The sequence below is a fragment of the Cherax quadricarinatus genome, chromosome 37 (assembly GCF_038502225.1).
Source record: "Cherax quadricarinatus isolate ZL_2023a chromosome 37, ASM3850222v1, whole genome shotgun sequence".
Lineage (NCBI taxonomy): Eukaryota > Metazoa > Arthropoda > Malacostraca > Decapoda > Parastacidae > Cherax > Cherax quadricarinatus.
In genome coordinates this window covers 9313294-9337711 of record NC_091328.1, presented here as the reverse complement: position 1 = coordinate 9337711, position 24418 = coordinate 9313294, and the positions used below count along the sequence as shown (strand labels likewise).

General features: G+C 39.5%; 1 protein-coding gene across 2 annotated transcripts; it reads right to left on the bottom strand.

Moving 5' to 3' along the window:
- Nucleotides 1-414: 414 nt before the first annotated feature.
- Ubc7 (ubiquitin conjugating enzyme 7) lies at nucleotides 415-21126 on the bottom strand. 2 transcript variants are annotated; one of them, XM_053796471.2, is made up of 6 exons: nucleotides 20968-21097; nucleotides 17374-17731; nucleotides 16608-16689; nucleotides 8835-8953; nucleotides 7871-8011; nucleotides 415-2201 (listed from the first exon to the last, which is right to left on the bottom strand). In XM_053796471.2, exons 2-6 carry the CDS (start codon nucleotides 17534-17536, stop codon nucleotides 2080-2082), a joined length of 627 nt encoding a protein of 208 aa, XP_053652446.1. In that variant the 5' UTR covers nucleotides 17537-17731; nucleotides 20968-21097; the 3' UTR covers nucleotides 415-2079. The 2 variants fall into 2 exon arrangements, with proteins under 2 accessions (XP_053652446.1, XP_053652454.1); XM_053796479.2 differs by lacking the exon at nucleotides 17374-17731 and having other exon boundaries at nucleotides 20968-21126.
- Between the last annotated feature and the right edge of the window lie 3292 nt (nucleotides 21127-24418).

Genomic DNA, 24418 nt, shown 5'->3' with positions numbered 1-24418 from the left:
TGACACACTGGCAAGAGATTGATTGCAGTTTCCCAAATGTAACAACAGTGAGATGATGACCAGAAATCCAAAAGTAGTTTGACAAAGTAATTGATTGTGGACCAATTTGGACAACATTGTTGCCAGCATTTGAGAAGCTGCTGAGAGATTACTAAAAAATAGCCTGAGAAAAGAATACTCTGTATGAAATTGGGAGGTCATGAACAGCAGACTTTGCAGCCAATTTGCCTGCTCATTACCCTGAACATATTTTGGTGGAGATGAACTGATAACTTATGTAGTAACTGCCATAATTTTTTTTCTGTAAAGCCTAGCTAACCAATGGCAACTCTGCTCAAATTCTCTAAACGTAAGAGTCCTGAGATCTATGACTTGCAATGATAGGTTGGTATTACTACCACACATGTTAAAACATTTCATGTTGGTGAAACAGTTTATTATAATCAAGGATTCATAATATTTTAACATTATTTCATGGTGTGGGGAGGTGTACACAAGATGAAGATAGGACACTCATGTCTGGTGGAATTTATTTTTTGCCAGTATATGATGTTCAGGCAGACTGCAATGTTGAAGAATAGACTATAAAAAAACACCTATCCCTTTGCATTAAACTTGATTACCTCCAATTTCCCAGGGGCTGTATGATTCCTACAGGTGTAGTGCTTGACTATGAATATTAAAATTGAAAAAACAATTATGGTGAACAAGGGTTCATTCATTGTGAAAAATTGCTAAGCTATGAGTTGTAGAGCTTACTGAAGACTGTCCAGTTTCGTTCACTGAAAAAAAAGTTGTTTACATAAAGTGGACGAGGCCACATTTTAGTTATCACACCACTGCATGCAAGTAGCATACCAATAGGTGGTTTCTGCATGTGAAATTTTCTAAACCATTTTAAAGTGAAAACCAATACCTAACATGTACTAATTTCAGTCAAATATTGTACATAAACAAGCCGAGACTAGGAACAGATTAAGCATTACCATATAATTGCAATGACAACTACACCATGATGTAAAGAGATAACTACCTATCAATACAAAATACAGATCTCATTTTATAGAAACAAGTTTATTAGGTATCTGATAGTTCATTACCTATTACAATGGATGAAATACTCTACTGTCAATAAGTATGACCACAAAGATCCAAGTTGCAGAACCATCCTTTATTGGGACTATTTTGTTGCATAAAGCTTCATGTTCATGACTTGATAAAAGCTCTGCACACAAAAACACTGCCTCAAAATAAAAGCTTGTTCTCAATTTTTTCTTTGTGTTCAAACTCATAAGACTAAGACACACAAATTAAATATGCTATATTACTTTTTCTCACTTTTTCTATATATCAGAACTGTCCAAACCATCTTTTCTTATAAAAATATCATTTAAAACATTTGGGATTAAAAAGAATATTAACAATACAAAATTATGAGCTATTTATAAACTCATACCTTGGAAGAATTTTAGGTTAACTAATCTAATCACATTTCATATCTAAAATACAACTTTACCTGTACCGGTTTTATGCTAACAAACTGCTGTTTACAGAAAATAGTCAGAATATCACTTTGGCAAATTATCTTGTTTCTAGTTCTTTTTTAATTATATAAAGTAAATGATACTTGAAAATTAACCACTCTGCATATTCACTATATATACAATATATAATATGTACAGTAATACATTATATTAATTTAAAGCACTAAACCTGTGTGGGTCAGTGTTTCATAGTAAAGAAGTGGATGACATTTGGGGTTCTGGGATAGTACAAGGGTGAAGAGAGAATAAACAGATACAGTAAATCACTTTCACTTGAATTAAAGGTGGAACTGTCAGAGGAAACAACACAAGGATATCAAGGCACTTAAAAAATTCAAGTTATTAGGCTCGCACGAGAAAATTTATAAGTTGTTTTACCTGTCATTAAGCCCTGATAATTCTCACAGTGGCATGATAGGTGACCCTAATACATATATATAATCACAAAAGAACTTGAAAGAATCTTGTCATGTACAAGACTGACATATCCAAAGCATTTTTCCCTTAAACCGAGTACTATACCATTTTGTCCTCACTATGGATAAGGTAAATTTAGTGTTTTGCGAACCAACCTCTCTGCAATTTTGTTGAACTGTTCTCTGTCATCTCTCCACATCTTTGCTGCATCAACATTTGCACTGCTCTCATCATTTGGCTCTGAAATGATTAGCATTAAATTAATGGGGAATTGCTAATTCACATAGGTGAATGGGTGTGCAATTATGAATAATATTGGGTTGATCATCATTGCTTCAGCAGCGCTGTATAGCCCTTGTGGCTTAGCGCTTCTTTTTGATTATAATAATGATAATCATTGCTTCAGAAAGTTAACTGGAAAGCTATTAAATATGAAGAGCTACAAATGTGAAATCCTTTTGCTAATACGTATTCACAAACTGTAAAATTCCCCTCAATAAGATAAGATAAGATAAGATTTCGTTTGGATTTTTAACCCCGGAGGGTTAGCCACCCAGGATAACCCAAGAAAGTCAGTGCGTCATCGAGGACTGTCTAACTTATTTCCATTGGGGGCCTTAATCTTGTCCCCCAGGATGCGACCCACACCAGTCGACTAACACCCAGGTACCTATTTGCTGCTAGGTGAACAGGACAACAGGTGTAAGGAAACGTGTCGAATGTTTCCACCCGCCGGGAATCGAACCCGGGCCCTCCGTGTGTGAAGCGGGAGCTTTAGCCACCAGGCCACCGGGCCTGGAAAGCTGTTTTACCTTTTTCTACTGACAAGAATGCAGAATGACCCAAAAATCAAAGTTAAAATATTGTCAGAATGCCTCAAAAAATCAAAGTTAAAATACTGTTGGTATTACATACTGGTAAATAGAAATATTATTATTATATACAATATAGACAAAGATACAGTGGACCCCCGGTTAACGATATTTTTTCATTCCAGAAGTATGTTCAGGTGCCAGTACTGACCGAATTTGTTCCCATAAGGAATATTGTGAAGTAGATTAGTCCATTTCAGACCCCCAAACATACACGTACAAATGCACTTACATAAATACACTTACATAATTGGTCGCATTGGGAGGTGATCGTTAAGCAGGGGTCCACTGTATTAATTAATAACACACGTGTCACTCATTTTTTCATTATAAATATGGCTAATACAGTAGAACCTCGGTTTTTGTGATTAATTTGTTCCAGAAAGCCTGATGAAAACTGAAGCCATATTTCCCATAAGAAATAATGTAAATCGAGTTAATCCGTTCCAGACACCCAAAAATATTAACACTAAATACATTTTATAGAGAATAGCTTTATGTACAGTAAACAATGATAAATAAATATAAATGACTAATGAAATGGATAAATGAACACTTAACATCACTTTTACCTTTATTGAAGACTCTTGTTGGCGTATGGAAGGCGGCGAGGAGGGGAGAAGGAGGAGAGGTTATTGTTTGGAAGGGGAATCCCCCCTCCATATGGACCTCAGGTATAAAGACCCTAACTGGGGTTACTTCCCTTCTTTGTCTTTTACTGGCACTAGGACCAGCTTGAGAGTCACTGGACCCCTGTCACACAAAAAATCTGTCCAGAGAGGTCTGTTTCTAATGTCTCTAAGATTTGCTCAAAATGGGACAAGGCATTGTCATTGAACATGTTGCAGACATGGCTTGCAACAGCTTTGTTAGGGTGATGTTTCCCCACAAAACTTTGTAACTCATTCTACTTTGCACACGTCCTTAATCACTGAAGAAGGTACATTCTCCCCTCTCTCTTCCTCCTCCTCTGAAGCAATTTCCTCAGCTGCGGTCACTTTCGTACTTTGCCACTTTCCACTTTGCCACTTTCATACTTTGCTAAGAGTTCTTTCTTGAATTCTATCGTGTTTCTCGCCTACTTTATCAAAGGGCTGGCACTCGGAATTTTCTTTGGCCCCAGGATGGCTTATTAAGCAGTCGCACTCAATAAACAAGCACAAAAAACAATGGATTATTATGAAATGCTATCTGAACATGCGGGGTAATGCTCACTCAACGAGAAACAAAGCCAGACTGAGTCAAAACATGTGGGATGCTTTATGTGGGTGCGGGCAGGCCGACGCGTATGGTACGGAGGACCATTGTCAACTCTATGAAAACCGAGTGGATGTATGAAAACTGGGACAAAATTTAGATGAAAAAAGTTGTCAAAAATGAAATCCTACAAAAACCAGGGCATACGAAAACCAAGGTTCCACTGTAGTAAACCTTCTCTATAAAAATAATTATTGTTTGAAAACTGGAAAGTTTATACTCCTAAGCATTAAATAGGATCTCAGGAATGGTCCAGCTATATAATAATAAAAATACAGCCTCTCCTCACTTAACGACTAAGTTCCATTCCTGAGACCACGTCGCTAAACAAATTTGTCGCTAAGTAAGGAGCATACTATAATGGTAGTGTGTCAACCATCTCTGATATTGTTTTAATGTCACCTTTGCATCATTTATAACACTTCTGGTATATTTTTAACCCTTTCAGGGTTTAGGCTGTACTAGTATGGCTTACGTGCCAGGGTCCTTGACGTACTGGTACTCATAAATTCTAGTGCCTTCAAATCTAGTGAGAGAAAGCTAGTAGGCCTACATATGAAAGAATGGGTCTATGTGGTCAGTGTGCGCAGTATAAAAAAAATCCTGCAGCACACAGTGTGTAATGAGAAAAAAAAAACCTGTGTTTTTGGATTAAAACAGTGACTTTGCACTGTATTTTCGTATGGTATTTATTGTTGTATTCTAGTTTTCCTGGCCTCATTTGATAGAATGGAAGACATATTACCGAAATTGAGATGATTTTGACTGGTTTTACAATGAAAAATGCCTTGAAATTGAGCTCAAAGTAGCAGAAATGTTTGATTTTTACCAAATTTCAAAAGTAAACAAATCATGCTAAGCGTCCAATACACGTCAACTGGTGAGTCTAATATTCTTTCACAAGTGCGCCGATATTATTTATACCATTTCTACACTAATGCAGTAGTCTGTATAACAGTAAATCTTCTATTTTTTGTGAGAATAAAAATTCAAAATGGAAAGCAAAAGAATGTAAGAGGGGCATGGGGAAGTGACTAATGAACAGAGGAAATATTATTTTAATGCCAGGAATGTCTTTCTTGTTTATTCTGGACCCTATTTGGAAATTGACATCTTTTGAAATTTGTGTGAAATTGGCAAAATTGCTAAATTCTGACCACTGTATTGGATAGTTGAAATCGGTAAATGGGTGGTTTCTTGTACTCATTCGATAGAAAAAATGCAGTTCTAGCGAAATAGGTATGATTTTTGTCAACTAGTACACTGGAATTGGCCGAAAATAGGGCTCAAAGTGGGCAAAATCGCTGCTGCGTAAACATCGTCGAGACCGCTAACTTCACGAGAGCATAATTTCGTAAGTTTTCCATCATATTTCATACTTTTGGTGTCATTATGATCGGGAAAGATTCTCTATCTTTTCATAAGAAAAATAATTTTTTTTTTTCGGAATTTGGGGGACCCTGAGAACAAGTCTCTGAGAGGGCCTGTGGACCCTGAAAGGGTTAAATGTTTATACACTAGTGTACTGCATACTGAAATAATCAGAATAGAGGAGATCAGCTTTAACATACATTATTTATTTACGAATCCTGCTCAGAGAGCCCATCGTAAGTCCGAATACGTCACTGAGTGAGGAGAGTCTGTATAGCATATTACTCCCAAGTTAAAGATGATGCATCATATTTATGACTGATGATAAAATGCATTATATTTATGCAGTAAGTTAGTATTAGTATTTGTTCAATATATGCAATACAGTGGACCCCCGCTTAACGATCACCTCCAAATGCGACCAATTATGTAAGTGTATTTATGTAAGTGCGTTTGTACGTGTATGTTTGGGGGTCTGAAATGGACTAATCTACTTCACAATATTCCTTATGGGAAAAAATTCGGTCAGTACTGGCACCTGAACATACTACTGGAATGAAGAAAGTTCGTTAACCGGGGGTCCACTGTATATCAATATATGACTAGCCATTGGAGTATGAGCAGGGTAATATTTTGTGAAGGGATTCAGGGGAAACTGGCTAGCTAGACACGAGTCCTGGAAATGGGAAGTACAATGCCTGCACTTTAAAGGAGGGGTCTGGGATATTTGGCAGTCTGGAGTGACTATCTAAACTGCCGTATCTGGGTGCCTTTGCAAAGACAGTGATTATGTATGAGTGATGGTGAAAGTGTTGAATACTAATGACATTTTTTCTTTCTTTTTGGGTTTTTTTCTTTTTGGATCACCCTGCCTCAGTGGGAAACGGCTGATGTGTTAAAAAAATAAAATGCATGAAAGAATACAGGTAATAGGTTGGTAGACAACAACCACCCAGGGAAGTAATACTGTACTGTCCTGCCAAGTGAGTATGAAATGGAAACCTGTAATTGTTTTACATGATGGTAGGAGTGCTGGTGTCTTATTTTCTGTCTCAAACACACGGGATAACAGGTATATCTTGCTACTTCTACTTACACTTAGGTCACACTACACATGCATGTACACACATCTACATACACACCCATAAGAGTTTTTTCTATTTTCTTAATAGTTCTTATTCTTTATTTCCTCTTATCTCCATGGAACAGAATTCTTCCTCCATAAGCCATGCATGGCATGGGAGGTGAATAAAATACTGGAAGCAAAGGGCTAGTAATCCTTCTCCTGTATACACTACTAAATTTAAAACAAAAAACAGTTGTTTTTCTTCTTTAGGTCATCCTGCCTAGGTAGGATATAGCTGGTTTGTTGGGGGGTGGGGGTAAAGAGAGCACAAAAGAAGGGAAGATACCTAAGGACTGGCAGGAAGCATTCATAGTCCTTGTATGTACACATATGGAAAAAAGGGACAAAAATAAATTTAAGAATTATAAGGTGATAAGCCTGCTGAGTATGCCATGTAAATGTATGGTACAGTTCTTATTGAAAGGGTTAGAGGCACGATAAAGTAGGATTGCAAAGGAGCAATGAGGACTTAGGAACAGTATAGGACATGCAGACCAAGTGTTTACAATGAAGCATTAAAGTTGGTAGTACTTAGATAAGGTTAAACAGCTGTTCGTTACATTTAGGGGTTAACCAGCAGGTTACTAAAAGCAGTCGAGTTCTTATAAGGATAGCAGGGGTCGTGTTAGGATGGCTATTTTCCAGTAAAAGTAGGACTTATGGACAACCATCATCTCACAAAAATCAGTCATATAGAAATCAGGTACCCTGCAAAAATTAAGAGATGCAATGAATTTTTTTTTCTGATTGTAATACAGGGTGCCTCCTGGTCCCACCCTAGCAACTGTGAAATCATTAGGCAGTGTAACTGATCTGTGTTAATAGTGTACACATCAGAATGATAAGAAAGTGGTAGAAATTAAAGAAATTGTCTTGCAGAAATGAGCTGTTGTCTAGAAAATTTTGCAATATCAACTGTAACAAATTTAATCTTCAGAAATGTTGCATTTCATTCATTTTTTTTTCTCACTGAGTAAAGGAGAAATGGTATTCAGATTTAATCTGAGAAAAGGTAGGCAAAAAAAAAAGAACTCCAAGAGATCTTCACACACTATTGTACATACTGCACAAGAGACATCCTAGAAGGAACCTACCAATAAAGATAGCTACCATAATTTTTAATGGGGTGGACTGGTAAGCCAGTGGAAGGCAATGGTCAAATGACCAAAAGCTCCAGCTACGGGTCATCATATGGCTAAGACCCGCATGAAGATATACTTGTCCTGCTTCCAGACAAACTTTACCTAACCTAAAGATAGCTCTGAAAAATATCTTGCACTCACCTGCCAACATAGATACCACTGACAGTAATATTTTCTCCACACTTTGCACTGGACTCCATCTCTCAGCACTGGTCTCATAACCCATGGGGTCATCACCAGGTGCATGAAGTATGGATATGCACACTCGACCATCAGAATAAACTGGTGGTTAAAGAAAGCAAAGTTATGAGCAATTCTGAATGTAGTGATGATTAATATACAGGTTTAATTAAATATATAGTGTAAATAATATAAATTAAGTAGCTTTTCATTTTACTGTTTTTTTACTTCATAAATTGATTACTGAGCTAATCTTGAATATAAATTTGCTTGTTATTTCTTGACAATAATCAGAAAATGATAAAAGTGCAATAAGTTTTAAAGCATTTTCTGAGCATTTGCTGTACTGTCAGCTAGTTCACTTCTGATACTTCTCATATGGTTTGGTACCCAAGAAAGTTAACAGTTCTAAGCTAATTTGTGATTAGGATTAACCATCTTTAATTTTTTAAACTCTTGGGCTCTTTTAAATACCTGTATTTTTTAAATGTGTAGCAAATTAATTTTAATGTTACTGGGTTTAATATATTTCCTGCAAAACATACTAAAAATAACTTGAAATTCTACACTAATAACTGTATGTAGTCAAGGAAGTTTCCAACTTTTCATTTATATGCCTGCAGCAAACCCTACTACTAAACATAAGCTAAGTCAGTTATGTTGTACACGTACGTACTTGGAATAAAAATTTAATTATCAAATTATACCTTTAAAAACTACATTTAGGTTCCAGTCATCATAATAGCTCTTATAACATCCATTAAGTCATTAGCAAGTGTTGTTGGGATTGACCATGACGGGTTCCTAGGGAATTGTAAGTACTGTACTGTCTTATGCTTTCTGAATTCATATATAAGATAATGGACAAACAATGTGATTACTATAAAGCTCCCGCACAGATGCATGGCCCTAAAAAATGACTCACTGTTGGGATGAAACATTTCACATGTGAACTGCATCTTGGGGGGTGACAGAGGGTAGTCAGGAGGGAAAATCAACTTAGCTGGGAAGACTCCACACTCAAAACAAGTTCCTTCAGGGCCCCTAAAAAGATTCATATTGGAAAGAACATCTTAAATCCTTAGTGTATAAAACTGTATCAGTTTAATTATAAATCTAAATTTTGATTAGGAGTATAATTTTGGTGCTCCTTATCTACATGGAGACCTCACAGGCCCCTTCTGATGGAGAACAGCCACTCCGTGTCCTAAGCAAGATTAATTTTAAGGTCTATAATATTTGATTAGTTCTCCACACTATATATAAAGTATACCTGTTCACTTACATTAGCAAGTTTCAAGCAGTCTCATTACCTAAATAGCCACTATAATACCATATTAAAACTTAAAAACTGTAAACTGTTATTGCTTTAAACAAGACAAAACATTTGGAAACAAATTTATGAAAGTGAAAATTATTTTTTATTATTATCACACTGGCCGATTCCCACCAAGGCAGGGTGGCCCGAAAAAGAAAAACTTTCACCATCATTCACTCCATCACTGTCTTGCCAGAAGGGTGCTTTACACTACAGTTTTTAAACTGCAACATTAACACCCCTCCTTCAGAGTGCAGGCACTGTACTTCCCATCTCCAGGACTCAAGTCCGGCCTGCCGGTTTCCTGAATCCCTTCATAAATGTTACTTTGCTCACACTCCAACAGCACGTCAAGTATTAAAAAACCATTTGTCTCCATTCACTCCTATCAAACACGCTCACGCATGCCTGCTGGAAGTCCAAGCCCCTCGCACACAAAACCTCCTTTACCCCCTCCCTCCAACCCTTCCTAGGCCGACCCCTACCCCGCCTTCCTTCCACTACAGACTGATACACTCTTGAAGTCATTCTGTTTCGCTCCATTCTCTCTACATGTCCGAACCACCTCAACAACCCTTCCTCAGCCCTCTGGACAACAGTTTTGGTAATCCCGCACCTCCTCCTAACTTCCAAACTACGAATTCTCTGCATTATATTCACACCACACATTGCCCTCAGACATGACATCTCCACTGCCTCCAGCAGTTGATTCCAATATTAAGTTAAATAACTCGCCAAGTCAAAGAGAGTATTTATATTTTCTACTAGTTTCACCAATTTAGACCACACTCCCTAGTGCTTGTTTTTAACAGGTGGAAGTGCATCAGTGGGTACAGGTATTTTATTTATTTTGCTCTCTTAAACTAGCAAGTTCTGCTCAAAAATGAATACCAACTGTCCACCAAATGATAAATGAAGTAGTGCATTAGACTACCTACAAAAGTGTTTCCTCAGCTGAGATGAGATGATACCACCTGTCTTACTTTTTACCTCAACAGCTGTCTCCCATAAGGTAATGACGAAAAGAATATGTATTCACCATCATTCATTCAACTGCCGTTGTGCCAGAAATGTGCTGACCTACAATTCAGATCACCCTCCAACTACAAAATCAATACCCCTCCTTCAGGGTGCAGGTAATGCCCTCCTAACCTCCAGGACTCAGGTCTGGCTATCTGGCTTCCCTGAATCCCTTCAAAAATGTTACTTTGCTCACACCACCAGAATTTACCTTGCTCACACTCCAACAGAATGTCACATGCACAAACCTGCTGGATGCTCCAGCTCCTAAAGCTCAATACCTCCTTTACCCCCTCCTTCCCCCCATCCCACCCCTGTTCCTGGAATGACCCCGGCTCCACCTACCTTTCACCCCAAATTTATATCTCTTTGTTATTCTACCTCTCTCCGTACTCTTGACATGCTTAAACTACCTCAGCCACCCTTTCTCAGGGGCGGTAAAAGGTACCTTTTAATTTCCATGCTCTGAATTTACTGCACGACATTCACGCCACATACTGCTCTCAGATGTGGCATGTTTAGTGCTTCTAGGTGCCTCCTTGCTGTGCTGCAGCATTCAAAACCCATGCCTGACACCCATATAAAAATACTGGTACATAATTTTTTGCCCCATAGACACCATGAAGTCTGGTCACAGACTGGGCCATGGGGGCATTGACCCCTGAAACCCTCTCCAGGTATAGATGAACTTTCTTTCCACAGATGCCTCAACTTACCACCCACTTTTTTTCCCCCTCTATTATATGGTTTGTCTCGTCTTTTATAGATCCATCTACTGGCAAATCTACTTCCAAATATACATCCAGTTCCTCCATACTACCTCCCTCCAATCTGATATTCAATATATCATTGCCCAGACACTGAGTTACTCTCATCGCCTTGCTCTTATCTACATTCACTGTTAGTTTTCTTTTAAATACTCTCCTAAATTCATCCACTAGCCTTGCAACTTATCTTCAGAATCCCCTAAAAGAATTGTGTCATCACCAAAAAGAAACTGTGATAACTTCCACTTTGTATCAGATCCAGCATCTTTTCATCCCACATCGTTTCCCAACATCACAGCATTAACTTCTTTCCCAACCCCATCTACAAATATGTTAAACAACCATGGTGACATCATGCAACCCTATCTAAATTCTGCTTTTGCTGGGAAATGACATCCCCCTCCTTTCTACATACCCTAACCTTTTCATAAAAACTCAATTGCTTTCAGTAATTTAGTAATCTACCTCTTAGTCCATACATTGCAACATCTGCCACATGGCTCCCTATCCATCCTATCATATGCATGTTCTAAATCCATGAAAGTAACAAATAGCTCTTTACCCTTTTCTAAGTACTGTTCACCTATATGCTTCAGCGTAAACACTTGGTATACACATCCCCTACCCTTCCTAAATCTTCCCTGCTCCACTGCAGTCCTACTTTGTTTTGCCCCTCCTCTCAATGAAAATTCTACCATAAACCTTATCTGGTATACTCAACAGGCTTATCCCTCTACCCTTTATTTCTTACATTCTCTTCCTTATACAAGGTAACTATGCATTCCCTTCTTTCATACACATACTACACTGAATATGTACACCAACTGCTCCAACACTATGCCCACATGCAGAACAAAAAGGCACATTACTGTGACTGGAACAATACACAAATAACCCTCACACAGGAGAGAGGAGCTTAAGTCGGACAGAAATGTCATTGTAAGCTCCTCTCTTTTATGTGTGGGTTATTTGTGTATGTCCACATGCATTTAACAGTTCTTTCTTAATCCCATATATCCCAGCTTATAATTCCCTTTTCCCATCTACACCCACCCTCTTTTACCAACAAATTTCTGCTGCACACACTAAGAATACCTCTTCCTCATCACCTTCCTTAACTCAAATACTTTCACTTTCCTGTTTCCCCACTGCTGCAAGTCTCCTTGTACTCCATCTACCCCTTACTCCTGTAGTTACCACTAAATAAACTGACATCTGTCACTCCTCTAAAAACATGCACATCTATGGCTACCTGTAAATCTTTCATCTACTGCAGTAATGCATGCACCCTCAACTTACCTACTACACCATTTACAACTGTCTCACTCACATTAGCATTTAGGTCTTCCCAAAACAGTAATTCTCTCGACTCAAAACACCCAAAGCCCACTATCCCTATGCCCTCCATTAAATTTTGACACGAACTCTTGATACATAATTGCCCATGCTATCTCCATTCAGTGGTGCAGTAGCAGTATGGTAACTATCAACACAGTGATTCGGTTTCTTTTAAAATATGTAATATTTTTTCTTACATTTCAGAGCTGAAATAAATTTCCAAGAAAACTTGAGTTACAGTACAGGTCTTGTATTTTTTTCAGAATACAATACATTCATTAAGCAGAGATTGCCTGTATATTTTTTTTTCCATCAAACCGGCCATATCCCACCAAAGCAGAGTGCTCCAAAAAGAAAAACAAAGTACATTGGACTCCCGCATAACGATCACCTCCGAATGCGACCAATTATGTAAGTGTATTTATGTAAGTGCGTTTGTACGTGTATGTTTGGGGGTCTGAAATGGACTAATCTACTTCACAATATTCCTTATGGGAACAAATTCGGTTAGTACTGGCACCTGAACATACTTCTGGAGTGAAAAAATATCGTTAACCGGGGGTCCACTGTATTTTTTTTTTTTTTAAATTTAGTAATATATACAGAAGGGGTTACTAGCCCCTTGCTCCCAGCATTTTAGTTGCTCTTACGACACACATGGCTTACGGAGGAAGAATTCTGTTCCACTTCCTCATGGAGATGCCTGTATATACAGGTGACTCAATATCATTATTTATTTTTTTTTTTTTATTATCACACCGGCCGATTCCCACCAAGGCAGGGTGGCCCGAAAAAGAAAAACTTTCACCATCATTCACTCCATCACTGTCTTGCCAGAAGGGTGCTTTACACTACAGTTTTTAAACTGCAACATTAACACCCCTCCTTCAGAGTGCAGGCACTGTACTTCCCATCTCCAGGACTCAAGTCCGGCCTGCCGGTTTCCCTGAATCCCTTCATAAATGTTACTTTGCTCACACTCCAACAGCACGTCAAGTATTAAAAACCATTTGTCTCCATTCACTCCTATCAAACACGCTCACGCATGCCTGCTGGAAGTCCAAGCCCCTCGCACACAAAACCTCCTTTACCCCCTCCCTCCAACCCTTCCTAGGCCGACCCCTACCCCGCCTTCCTTCCACTACAGACTGATACACTCTTGAAGTCATTCTGTTTCGCTCCATTCTCTCTACATGTCCGAACCACCTCAACAACCCTTCCTCAGCCCTCTGGACAACAGTTTTGGTAATCCCGCACCTCCTCCTAACTTCCAAACTACGAATTCTCTGCATTATATTCACACCACACATTGCCCTCAGACATGACATCTCCACTGCCTCCAGCCTTCTCCTCGCTGCAACATTCATCACCCACGCTTCACACCCATATAAGAGCGTTGGTAAAACTATACTCTCATACATTCCCCTCTTTGCCTCCAAGGACAAAGTTCTTTGTCTCCACAGACTCCTAAGTGCACCACTCACTCTTTTTCCCTCATCAATTCTATGATTCACCTCATCTTTCATAGACCCATCCGCTGACACGTCCACTCCCAAATATCTGAATACGTTCACCTCCTCCATACTCTCTCCCTCCAATCTGATATTCAATCTTTCATCACCTAATCTTTTTGTTATCCTCATAACCTTACTCTTTCCTGTATTCACCTTTAATTTTCTTCTTTTGCACACCCTACCAAATTCATCCACCAATCTCTGCAACTTCTCTTCAGAATCTCCCAAGAGCACAGTGTCATCAGCAAAGAGCAGCTGTGACAACTCCCACTTTGTGTGTGATTCTTTATCTTTTAACTCCACGCCTCTTGCCAAGACCCTCGCATTTACTTCTCTTACAACCCCATCTATAAATATATTAAACAACCACGGTGACATCACACATCCTTGTCTAAGGCCTACTTTTACTGGGAAAAAATTTCCCTCTTTCCTACATACTCTAACTTGAGCCTCACTATCCTCGTAAAAACTCTTCACTGCTTTCAGTAACCTACCTCCTACACCATACACTTGCAACATCTGCCACATTGCCCCCCTATCCACCCTGTCATACGCCTTTTCCAAATCCATAAATGCCACAAAGACCTCTTTAGCCTTATCTAAATACTGTTCACTTATATGTTTCACTGTAAACACCTGGTCCACACACCCCCTACCTTTCCTAAAGCCTCCTTGTTCATCTGCTATCCTATTCTTCGTCTTACTCTTAATTCTTTCAATTATAACTCTACCATACACTTTACCAGGTACACTCAACAGACTTATCCCCCTATAATTTTTGCACTCTCTTTTATCCCCTTTGCCTTTATACAAAGGAACTATGCATGCTCTCTGCCAATCCCTAGGTACCTTACCCTCTTCCATACATTTATTAAATAATTGCACCAACCACTCCAAAACTATATCCCCACCTGCTTTTAACATTTCTATCTTTATCCCATCAATCCCGGCTGCCTTACCCCCTTTCATTTTACCTACTGCCTCACGAACTTCCCCCACACTCACAACTGGCTCTTCCTCACTCCTACAAGATGTTATTCCTCCTTGCCCTATACACGAAATCACAGCTTCCCTATCTTCATCAACATTTAACAATTCCTCAAAATATTCCTTCCATCTTCCCAATACCTCTAACTCTCCATTTAATAACTCTCCTCTCCTATTTTTAACTGACAAATCCATTTGTTCTCTAGGCTTTCTTAACTTGTTAATCTCACTCCAAAACTTTTTCTTATTTTCAACAAAATTTGTTGATAACATCTCACCCACTCTCTCATTTGCTCTCTTTTTACATTGCTTCACCACTCTCTTAACTTCTCTCTTTTTCTCCATATACTCTTCCCTCCTTGCATCAGTTCTACTTTGTAAAAACTTCTCATATGCTAACTTTTTCTCCCTTACTACTCTCTTTACATCATCATTCCACCAATCGCTCCTCTTCCCTCCTGCACCCACTTTCCTGTAACCACAAACTTCTGCTGAACACTCTAACACTATATTTTTAAACCTACCCCATACCTCTTCGACCCCATTGCCTATTCTCTCATTAGCCCATCTATCCTCCAATAGCTGTTTATATCTTACCCTAACTGCCTCCTCTTTTAGTTTATAAACCTTCACCTCTCTCTTCCCTGATGCTTCTATTCTCCTTGTATCCCATCTACCTTTTACTCTCAGTGTAGCTACAACTAGAAAGTGATCTGATATATCTGTGGCCCCTCTATAAACATGTACATCCTGAAGTCTACTCAACAGTCTTTTATCTACCAATACATAATCCAACAAACTACTGTCATTTCGCCCTACATCATATCGTGTATACTTATTTATCCTCTTTTTCTTAAAATATGTATTACCTATAACTAAACCCCTTTCTATACAAAGTTCAATCAAAGGGCTCCCATTATCATTTACACCTGGCACCCCAAACTTACCTACCACACCCTCTCTAAAAGTTTCTCCTACTTTAGCATTCAAGTCCCCTACCACAATTACTCTCTCACTTGGTTCAAAGGCTCCTATACATTCACTTAACATCTCCCAAAATCTCTCTCTCTCCTCTGCATTCCTCTCTTCTCCAGGTGCATACACGCTTATTATGACCCACTTCTCGCATCCAACCTTTACTTTAATCCACATAATTCTTGAATTTACACATTCATATTCTCTTTTCTCCTTCCATAACTGATCATTTAACATTACTGCTACCCCTTCCTTTGCTCTACTCTCTCAGATACTCCAGATTTAATCCCATTTATTTCCCCCCACTGAAACTCTCCTACCCCCTTCAGCTTTGTTTCGCTTAGGGCCAGGACATCCAACTTCTTTTCATTCATAACATCAGCAATCATCTGTTTCTTGTCATCCGCACTACATCCACGCACATTTAAGCAACCCAGTTTTATAAAGTTTTTCTTCTTCTCTTTTTTAGTAATTGTATACAGGAGAAGGGGTTACTAGCCCATTGCTCCCGGCATTTTAGTCGCCTCATACGACACGCATGGCTTACGGAGGAAAGATTCTTTTCCACTTCCCCATGGACAATAGAAGAAATAAAAAAGAACAAGAGCTATTTAGAAAAAGGAGAAAAACCTAGATGTATGTATATATATATATGCATGTGCGTGTCTGTGAAGTGTGACCAAAGTGTAAGTAGGAGTAGCAAGATATCCCTGTTAAAATACAGTACAAGTACTGCAATATACAAATACTGGTTAAATGATAAATTTTATACAACTCACATGATTAGTGCCTCCCATTCAAAAAAGTTTTCTTCATTGGTTGGGCCAGCAATAATTCCTTCAGGAGGGTTTAATGTCAATTCTGAAATAACCAAGATTCAAGATATAATGCTATTTTCATTAACAAAAAATATGACCCTATAGTACAATGAATTTCACAATATGAAAGGAGCTCATGGTTGTAAAAGAATGGGCAGCAGGAAAAGACTGAGGATATGGCAATTAAGCAGACTGATTAAAAGGAGAAAATGACTAGGAATAACATGTCAATAAAAAACTAATATGAATGACAGAATTTGTTCCATCTTAAATAATCACAAACTATATACAGTGGTACTTCAGTACACATCCTTAATCCGTTCCAGGACCTTGGACTTATACCAAACAGGAAGTACATGTATACCAAATGATTTTTTCCATAAGAAATGTGAGGAAAACTATTAATCCGTTCCCATGAAAAAAACATCCTAGTGTTATTGGCATATTATACACTGATGGGGTTGTATAAAATAATTTAAACACTGCTTAATACTAAAATATGTGATTTAAACACTGCTTAATACTAAAATACATACATAAATACAAAAGAATTAGATGAAATAACTGCAAATTTAACCTCACTTTACTTTGCTGAAAAGAGTCAAGTGCTTACTAGGATAGTGCTGAGAAGGGAGGAGGAGGAGGAGGAGGAAATGTTATTGTTTGGAAGGAGAGACCCCTTCTTTTTTCTGTCTCTTTATCCTATTTGGACCTGGTTGAAGCTCACCAGGTTTGACTTTTACTAAAAATCTGTCCAAAGAACTTTGCTTCTGCCTTCTCCTCGGGATGTTTCGGAAATGTGACACTGTCTGGTCATTCCAGATAATACTATTATGGCTTGTTTGGGCTTTGTTGGGGTGGTACTTCTCTGCAAAGGTTTTGATGTCCATCCATTTGGCAAAGATTTCCTTGTTAATGAAGTAGGGGCTTCCTCTATATCCTCTTCCAAGCCTGAAGAGAGTGCATCCATCTTAGTCTTGTGCTCCTCCTCCTTAAGTTCCTGCAGCTCCTCAGTGGTCAGCTCTTCCCTGTGCCCCTCCACTAACTCCTCCACATCACCATCACTCACATCCAGACACATGGACCTGCCCAGAGAGATAATATCCTCCACTATAAACACAGCCTCAAAACCCTCAAAGCAGTTATGGCTTTGTCTGGAGAGGTAAACAACGGTAGCGCGCGGTGTCATGACTCATTTTGACCCACACAAGTTCTAGAACACGAGCTGTATTCCAAACAAAGGTCGTATACCAAGCAAAAACTTTCGCGTCCAAACAGGATGTATACCAAGTTGGACTTATTCCAAAGTGGATGTATACCGAGGTACCACTGTATAGTACAGTAATTATAGATCCTGTACATGAAAGTGACATTTTACAACAACTTAGTCTAAGACAGTGGTTCTTAACCTCTTCAAGGTTGATGGACTGATAACATCATCCTTACTTCACTGCTCCTGCTGTCTCCATGTTCACCACCTCAGTACTTGACAGATGAAGCCTACTGTGTAGGCAAAACATTTTGGAATAAAGATATCTAGCTGTTGGACACATGTCTTGCTTATCAACATGTTGGTATTGTATACCATTATTATATTTGATTATTATTATAATCAAGGGGGAAGCGCTAAACCTGGAGGATTATACAGCGCCTGTGGGGGGGGATGTGGAAGGCATTCAGGCTTAATTCGGGGAACTGGAGCACAGATCCAATTCCCTAAATCAAGAGCCCCTCACCAACATCAAGGAACCTTCCTTGAGGGGTTATTATATTTGAAATATTGAATTTCTGCTCAGGGTCTGTCAAACACAAGGGGTTATCAAAGACGCATCTGAATCTTGTATTAAGCCTTTGAGTTCTACTACAGCTATCCAGAAAGTTTCTGAGCAGGGTTTATGTTTGTATTAATTGTGTATATTTTTTATGATGAATAGTTTAAGCACCTGAAGAATGGGGGGAAGGGGTTGTCTAGCACTTGCTTGAGTGATCATTTGTACAGCAGGTTTTTTTTGTTGGGTAATTACTGACTTTAGGTGATTTATTATAGTAGATCCCAAGCACAAATACTAAAGGTGAGATAAGGATAGATTAGAGAATATAATTGGGAGTAAGTAATGCTGTTAGAGAAACAGTAACATATCTTACGGAGATGATGCCCACAGTTTTGGAGACCCTAATGGTTATGTGCTGGATGTGAAATTTGTATTATTAACTGCTGTCAAGGAACAGACCTAGGAATTTTCTCCTCATTATGTTTTGCAATGTGTAAATCATTTATCATTATACTGAGATGCTCATTTGTAACTGTTTCCAAACAACATAGAGAAACAGTCTTGTCTATACTAGTATTATTAACTGCTGTCAAGGAACAGACCTAGGAATTTTCTCCTCATTATGTTTTGCAATGTGTAAATCATTTATCATTATACTGAGATGCTCATTTGTAACTGTTTCCAAACAACATAGAGAAACAGTCTTGTCTATACTAGTATTATTAACTGCTGTCAAGGAACAGACCTAGGAATTTTCTCCTCATTATGTTTTGCAATGTGTAAATCATTTATCATTATACTGAGATGCTCATTTGTAACTGTTTCCAAACAACATAGAGAAACAGTCTTGTCTATACTAAGAGTGAGCCTATTAGTTATTTAAGTGGATAACTTTATGAGCTCATAATTAACAGTTATTGAGAGAAACAGGATCTGAAAGGGAGATGACAAAAACTGTCATTTGAGAAAATAGAGATACAATACATATATTTAGTGCCTATGGGAAAAGACCTTTATTTTTAATATAAACTAATCTAATTACCAAACCTAACCTAATTAACAATTTTACATGACTCACGAAATTGTAATGACATGATTGTAAACAAACCATATTACGGAGGGGGATAGAACCTGCAATCAGAGATTCTCTGATTGCGGGTTCTATCCCCGTCCGTGGTATGTTTTTTTTTTTTAACAATTTTACAGTTTGTCTAGGTTAGGTTTGACTGAGCTGGGTTAAGTCATGCTATTTAACTTATCAAAAATATTTGTTCCTATTTAAAATATAGCCAACTCCACTGCAAAACCCACAGAATTTTTTTTACATAAATGACATTTTATTTTGTCATAATATCACTTAAACACCTTCCACAAGTAACCATTTTTTCCCCATGCAACAGATAACATGGTTGCTATTTACAAAATATATAAATGATAAGATTTATGCAGATTTTTAAGTTATCTACCCAGGATAACCTGAGAAAGTCAATGCGTCATCAGGGACTGTACTCACCTAATTGTGGTTGCAGGGGTCGAGACTCAGCTCTTGGCCCCACCTCTTCACTGATCGCTACTAGGTCCTCTCTCTCTGCTTCCTGAGCTTTGTCATACCTCGTCTTAAAGCTATGTATGGTTCCTGCCTCCACTACATCAATTGCTAGGCTATTCCAGTTCCTGGCAACTCTATGACTGAAGAAATACTTCCTAACATCCCTCTGACTCGTCTGAGTCTTCAGCTTCCAATTGTGACCCCTTGTTTCTGTCCCCTCTCTGGAACAACCTGTCTCTGTCCACCTTATCTATTCCACGCATTATTTTGTATGTTGCTATCATGTCTCCCCTGACCCTCCTGTCCTCCAATGTCATAAGTCCGCTTTCCCTTAACCTTTCTTCGTAGGACATACCCGAGCTCCGGAACTAGCCTTGTTGCAAACCTTTGCACTTTCTCTAATTTCTTGACGTGCTTGACCAGGTGTGGGTTCCAAACCGGTGCTGCATACTCCAGTATGGGTCTGATGTACACAGTGTACAGTGTCTTGAACGATTCCTTACTAAGGTATCGGAACGCTATTCTCAGGTTTGCCAGGCGCCCATATGCTGCAGCAGTTATCTGGTTGATGTGTGCCTCCGGTGACATGCTCGGTGTTATGGTCACCCCAAGATCTTTCTCCTTGAGCGAGGTTTGCAGTCTTTGGCCACCTAGCCTATACTCTGTGTCCTATTTCCATTGGGGTCCTTCAATTTTGTCCCCCCGGATGCGACCCACACCAGTCGACTAACACCAGGTACCCACTTACTGCTAGGTGAACAGGGAATTAGGGCAATTTAATTAGGTGTAAAACTAATTATTACCAAAACAAAACAAAAAAAAAATACAGAGTTTTGGAGTTCTCTGTAATGAGTTGAGCACACACAGTATTGGCATCTAAACACAAATTAAAAAGCCCAAATAACAAGAGGCAATCAGGTTTGATCCAACCTGATGATCAAGAGCCCATAATGGACACTGAAGGCACCTCCCTGGAGAGAGGAAAGTGTGGTATAGTTACGCTTATATTCCGTCATGAGTCTCTTCAGCGCTCTGCCAGCCATGTTGCCTCACTCACTGCTACTGCTGCTGTTGTCACTGCCGCTGCTGTTGTCACTGCCGCTGCTGTTGTCACTGCTCTGCTGTCACTCACATGTTTACATCAACACGTCATCAAAACATTATACATAATAGAAAAAAAAACACGCAAGGCGATTGTGTTAATTTTTCAATAAAAATATGCATAAAATTATTAAATAATTGTTGTATTCAGTGAGCCTTCAGTTTATTTTGCTCTATGCACTATTATCTGAAGGGGGAGTATACCTGGAGGGTGTCCCAGGGGTCAACGCCCCTGCGGCCCGGTACATGAGCAGGCTTCGTGGTGGATCAGGGCCTGATCAACCAGGCTTTTACTGCTGGCCGCACGTAAATCGACGTAACGAACTACAGCCTGGCTGGTCAGGTACTGACTATAGGTGCCTGTCCAGCTCCCTCTTAAAGGCAGCCAGGGATCTATTGATAATTCCCCTTACGTATGCTGGGAGGCAATTGAACAGTCTTGAACCCCTGACACTTACTGCAGTCTCTTAGTCTACTCAAGGTGCCCCTGCTTTTCATTTAGGGGAAGGGGTGGTTGTACCGCCTGCCAAGTCTTTTGCTTTCGTAGGGAATTTATGATGTATCTATTTCACTACTACTGTACAACTATGATAATTTCTTTAGTGATAAGTAGTCAGTAAGCCATTGAATTAATTAAGTCAGCCCATAATGCCAAGGCATAATAGAGGCTCTCTTTGCACTGCAACCCATCACTGTAAAAATATAATTTCAATGTACTACTTGCAAAGAAATAAATGAATCTGAATCTGAATCTGAACCTGCGTAATGGCAACACAGCACCTTAGGGAGAGAATGAAATCAGCTTCGATCCACAAGAGAATGGCTCTGATTCCTTGAATCAAGAGCCAGTGCCAGATTGAAGTTGCGGGAAAGAACAGGGGTATTCCCCAGAACAAGCACTAAACCCACAAGGGTCATACAGCAAGGGCACCTATAAAACAATTCTGAGCAATGTGGCACAAAAATATAATGCTGAAAGGAACCCTTAACTTGCTTAGGTTAAGTCACAATGGAAAACTATAAACGTACGATAATTAATGATTAAATAGTCTGCTGTACTAACAGAAACTGAGTGCCCACGGCACACGGCTCATATAATCACGTCATATTTAAATTGTTCGAGGCTCTATCAACGGCCACCCATATGACAATTTTTACAGCAGTGCCATATTCTGTGATTAAGAGGGTGGGCTGCAGCCAGACAAAACAAATTCACACACACACACACACACACACATGACCACACACACACACACACAAGCCACCTACCTTTCAGTACATAATAAACCCACACATAATTCCACACAAGATTACACACACACACATATCCAGACTCACACACACACACACACATATCCAGACACACACACACACACATATCCAGACTCACACATACACTCCCCCCCCCCTCACCACCGACAACTCACTTCTTCCCCTGATCCCTCCCCTCCCTCGTTCACCCTCCCCTCCCCCGTTCACCCAGACCCTCCCGACCCCTCCCCACTCCTCTCCCACATAGCCACAGTTCCTCCACTACCTCCCCCCCACACTCTGACATACACACTACTAACCTAACATACAGAACTATATAGGTTTCCCACTCTGAGGCAATCAGGATAAAACAAAAATGGGTTGTCAGAGAGCAACAAGAAAAACCAAGGGACAGGAGGAGGAAGCTGCAAAGGAAGATTGGGCAGCAGAGCTCATAAAAAGGGATCATGAATGGGAAAAGAAACTAGAAGAACTTAGCATGAGAATGGAAGAGAGGATAGATATGGAAAGCAGGAAGTGGGAGGTGCATGTCAAAGCAGCAGAGGCTAGGATACAGAGTTTAGAAGAGGAACTGAAAAATCTGAAACAGCCTAAAGAACTAAAGAACATTTTGGGATTGACAACAGAGACTGCTACCTTAGCCACAAATAAGGGGACTGTAGGGAAAGAAGGGGCACAACTGCATGGGAAGGCTCTATTTATTTTTTTATTTATTTATTTATAATTTGAGCACACATACAGAGGTACAAAAAAATACAGATAAGAGCAGCATGCCAAAGCCACTTATACTATGCATAGCATTACGGGCTGGCTTAAAATTAACTTAAGATTAACTAAGCAATGATGAAATCAGTGAAAAACATTAATGTAAACAGAGGAGACTGTAGTAAATGAAAGAGCTAAGCTTTATGTGGAGGCCCTAACAGACAACAACAGAGCCCAAGGAAAGCCGAGAAGGGAAAATGACAGGCCACTGAGCCCAAGTACATTAGCCAGTGAAACTGAAGAAAGGAAAGCTGCAGTGCAGGAAACCAAATTAAATGAGGGGATACACAGGGATAAGCAGTGGGAGAATGAAAGGGTGAGGTCAGTCTTCGTGTATGGGCTCCAGGAAGCTGAAGGGGAAACATATGAAGCAAGAAAACAAGGGGAAAAAAAGCAATTGAAAGCATCATGAAAGCAATAGGAGAAGACGACATGACCCAGCTGGAAAATTTTCGGAGAATAGGGGGGTTTGTAAAAAAAAGAACCCAGCCAGTGAAAGTGACCTTCAAGGCAGAAGCGACTCGGACCAGGATCTTGCAGGAGAAAGCACGATTAAGGGACATGCCGGCATACAGGAAGGTGTATCTCGACCGCGACAGATCACAAGAAGAAAGGCAGAAACTGAGAGAGATGTTACAAAGGCGAAAGGAGGAAAGAGAGGGGATGGAGAAGACAGACAGGAGATCCCAGACCCAGGAAGAAGATCAAATACAGCCTCCCTCACAACTTCCTATAGAAGCCTCCCAACCAGGTCAACCCCAGTGCAACCAAACACTCTAAATCAAAACACCCATGCCACATCCAATGCCCCCACCCACTACATTACAAACTCCACCCCTACAGCAACAACCCATAGTTCCTTACCAGGTCTCCCACTTCCCCAACCCCAATATACCTCCCAGACCACAGTCTTAGAAAAGAAGTTGAAGGTGTGGTATACAAATGCAGATGGAATAACAAACAAATATGAGGAGTGGCACGAAAGAATCAAAGAGACATCCCCAGACATAATAGCACTCACAGAAACAAAACTCACCAGAATAATAACAGATTCAATCTTTCCATCCGGATACCAAATCCTCAGGAAAGACAGAGGGAGGAGAGGGGGAGGAGGAGTTGCACTGCTCATTAAAAACCAGTGGGATTTTGAGAAAATGGAAGAAATGGATGGCATGGGCGAAAGGGACTACTTAGTAGGAACAATCCAGTCTGAGGGACATAAGGTGATAATTGCAGTAATGTACAACCCACCACAAAACTGCAGGAGGCCAAGAGAAGAATATGATGAGAGCAACAGAGCAATGATCGACACA

Bases quoted from the DNA above. Each gene is read 5' to 3' on its own strand.
- Ubc7 (XM_053796471.2), bottom strand. From the start codon at position 17,536: ATGGACATCAAAACCTTTGCAGAGAAGTACCACCCCAACAAAGCCCAA. The intron at 16,690-17,373 runs GTGAGCTTCAAC...TGGTTATTTCAG, and splicing joins TTTAGTAAAAGTCAAACCTG to AATTGACATTAAACCCTCCT. The intron at 2,202-7,870 runs GTGAGTGCAAGA...TAATCATTTCAG, and splicing joins AGTGGTATCTATGTTGGCAG to AGCCAAATGATGAGAGCAGT.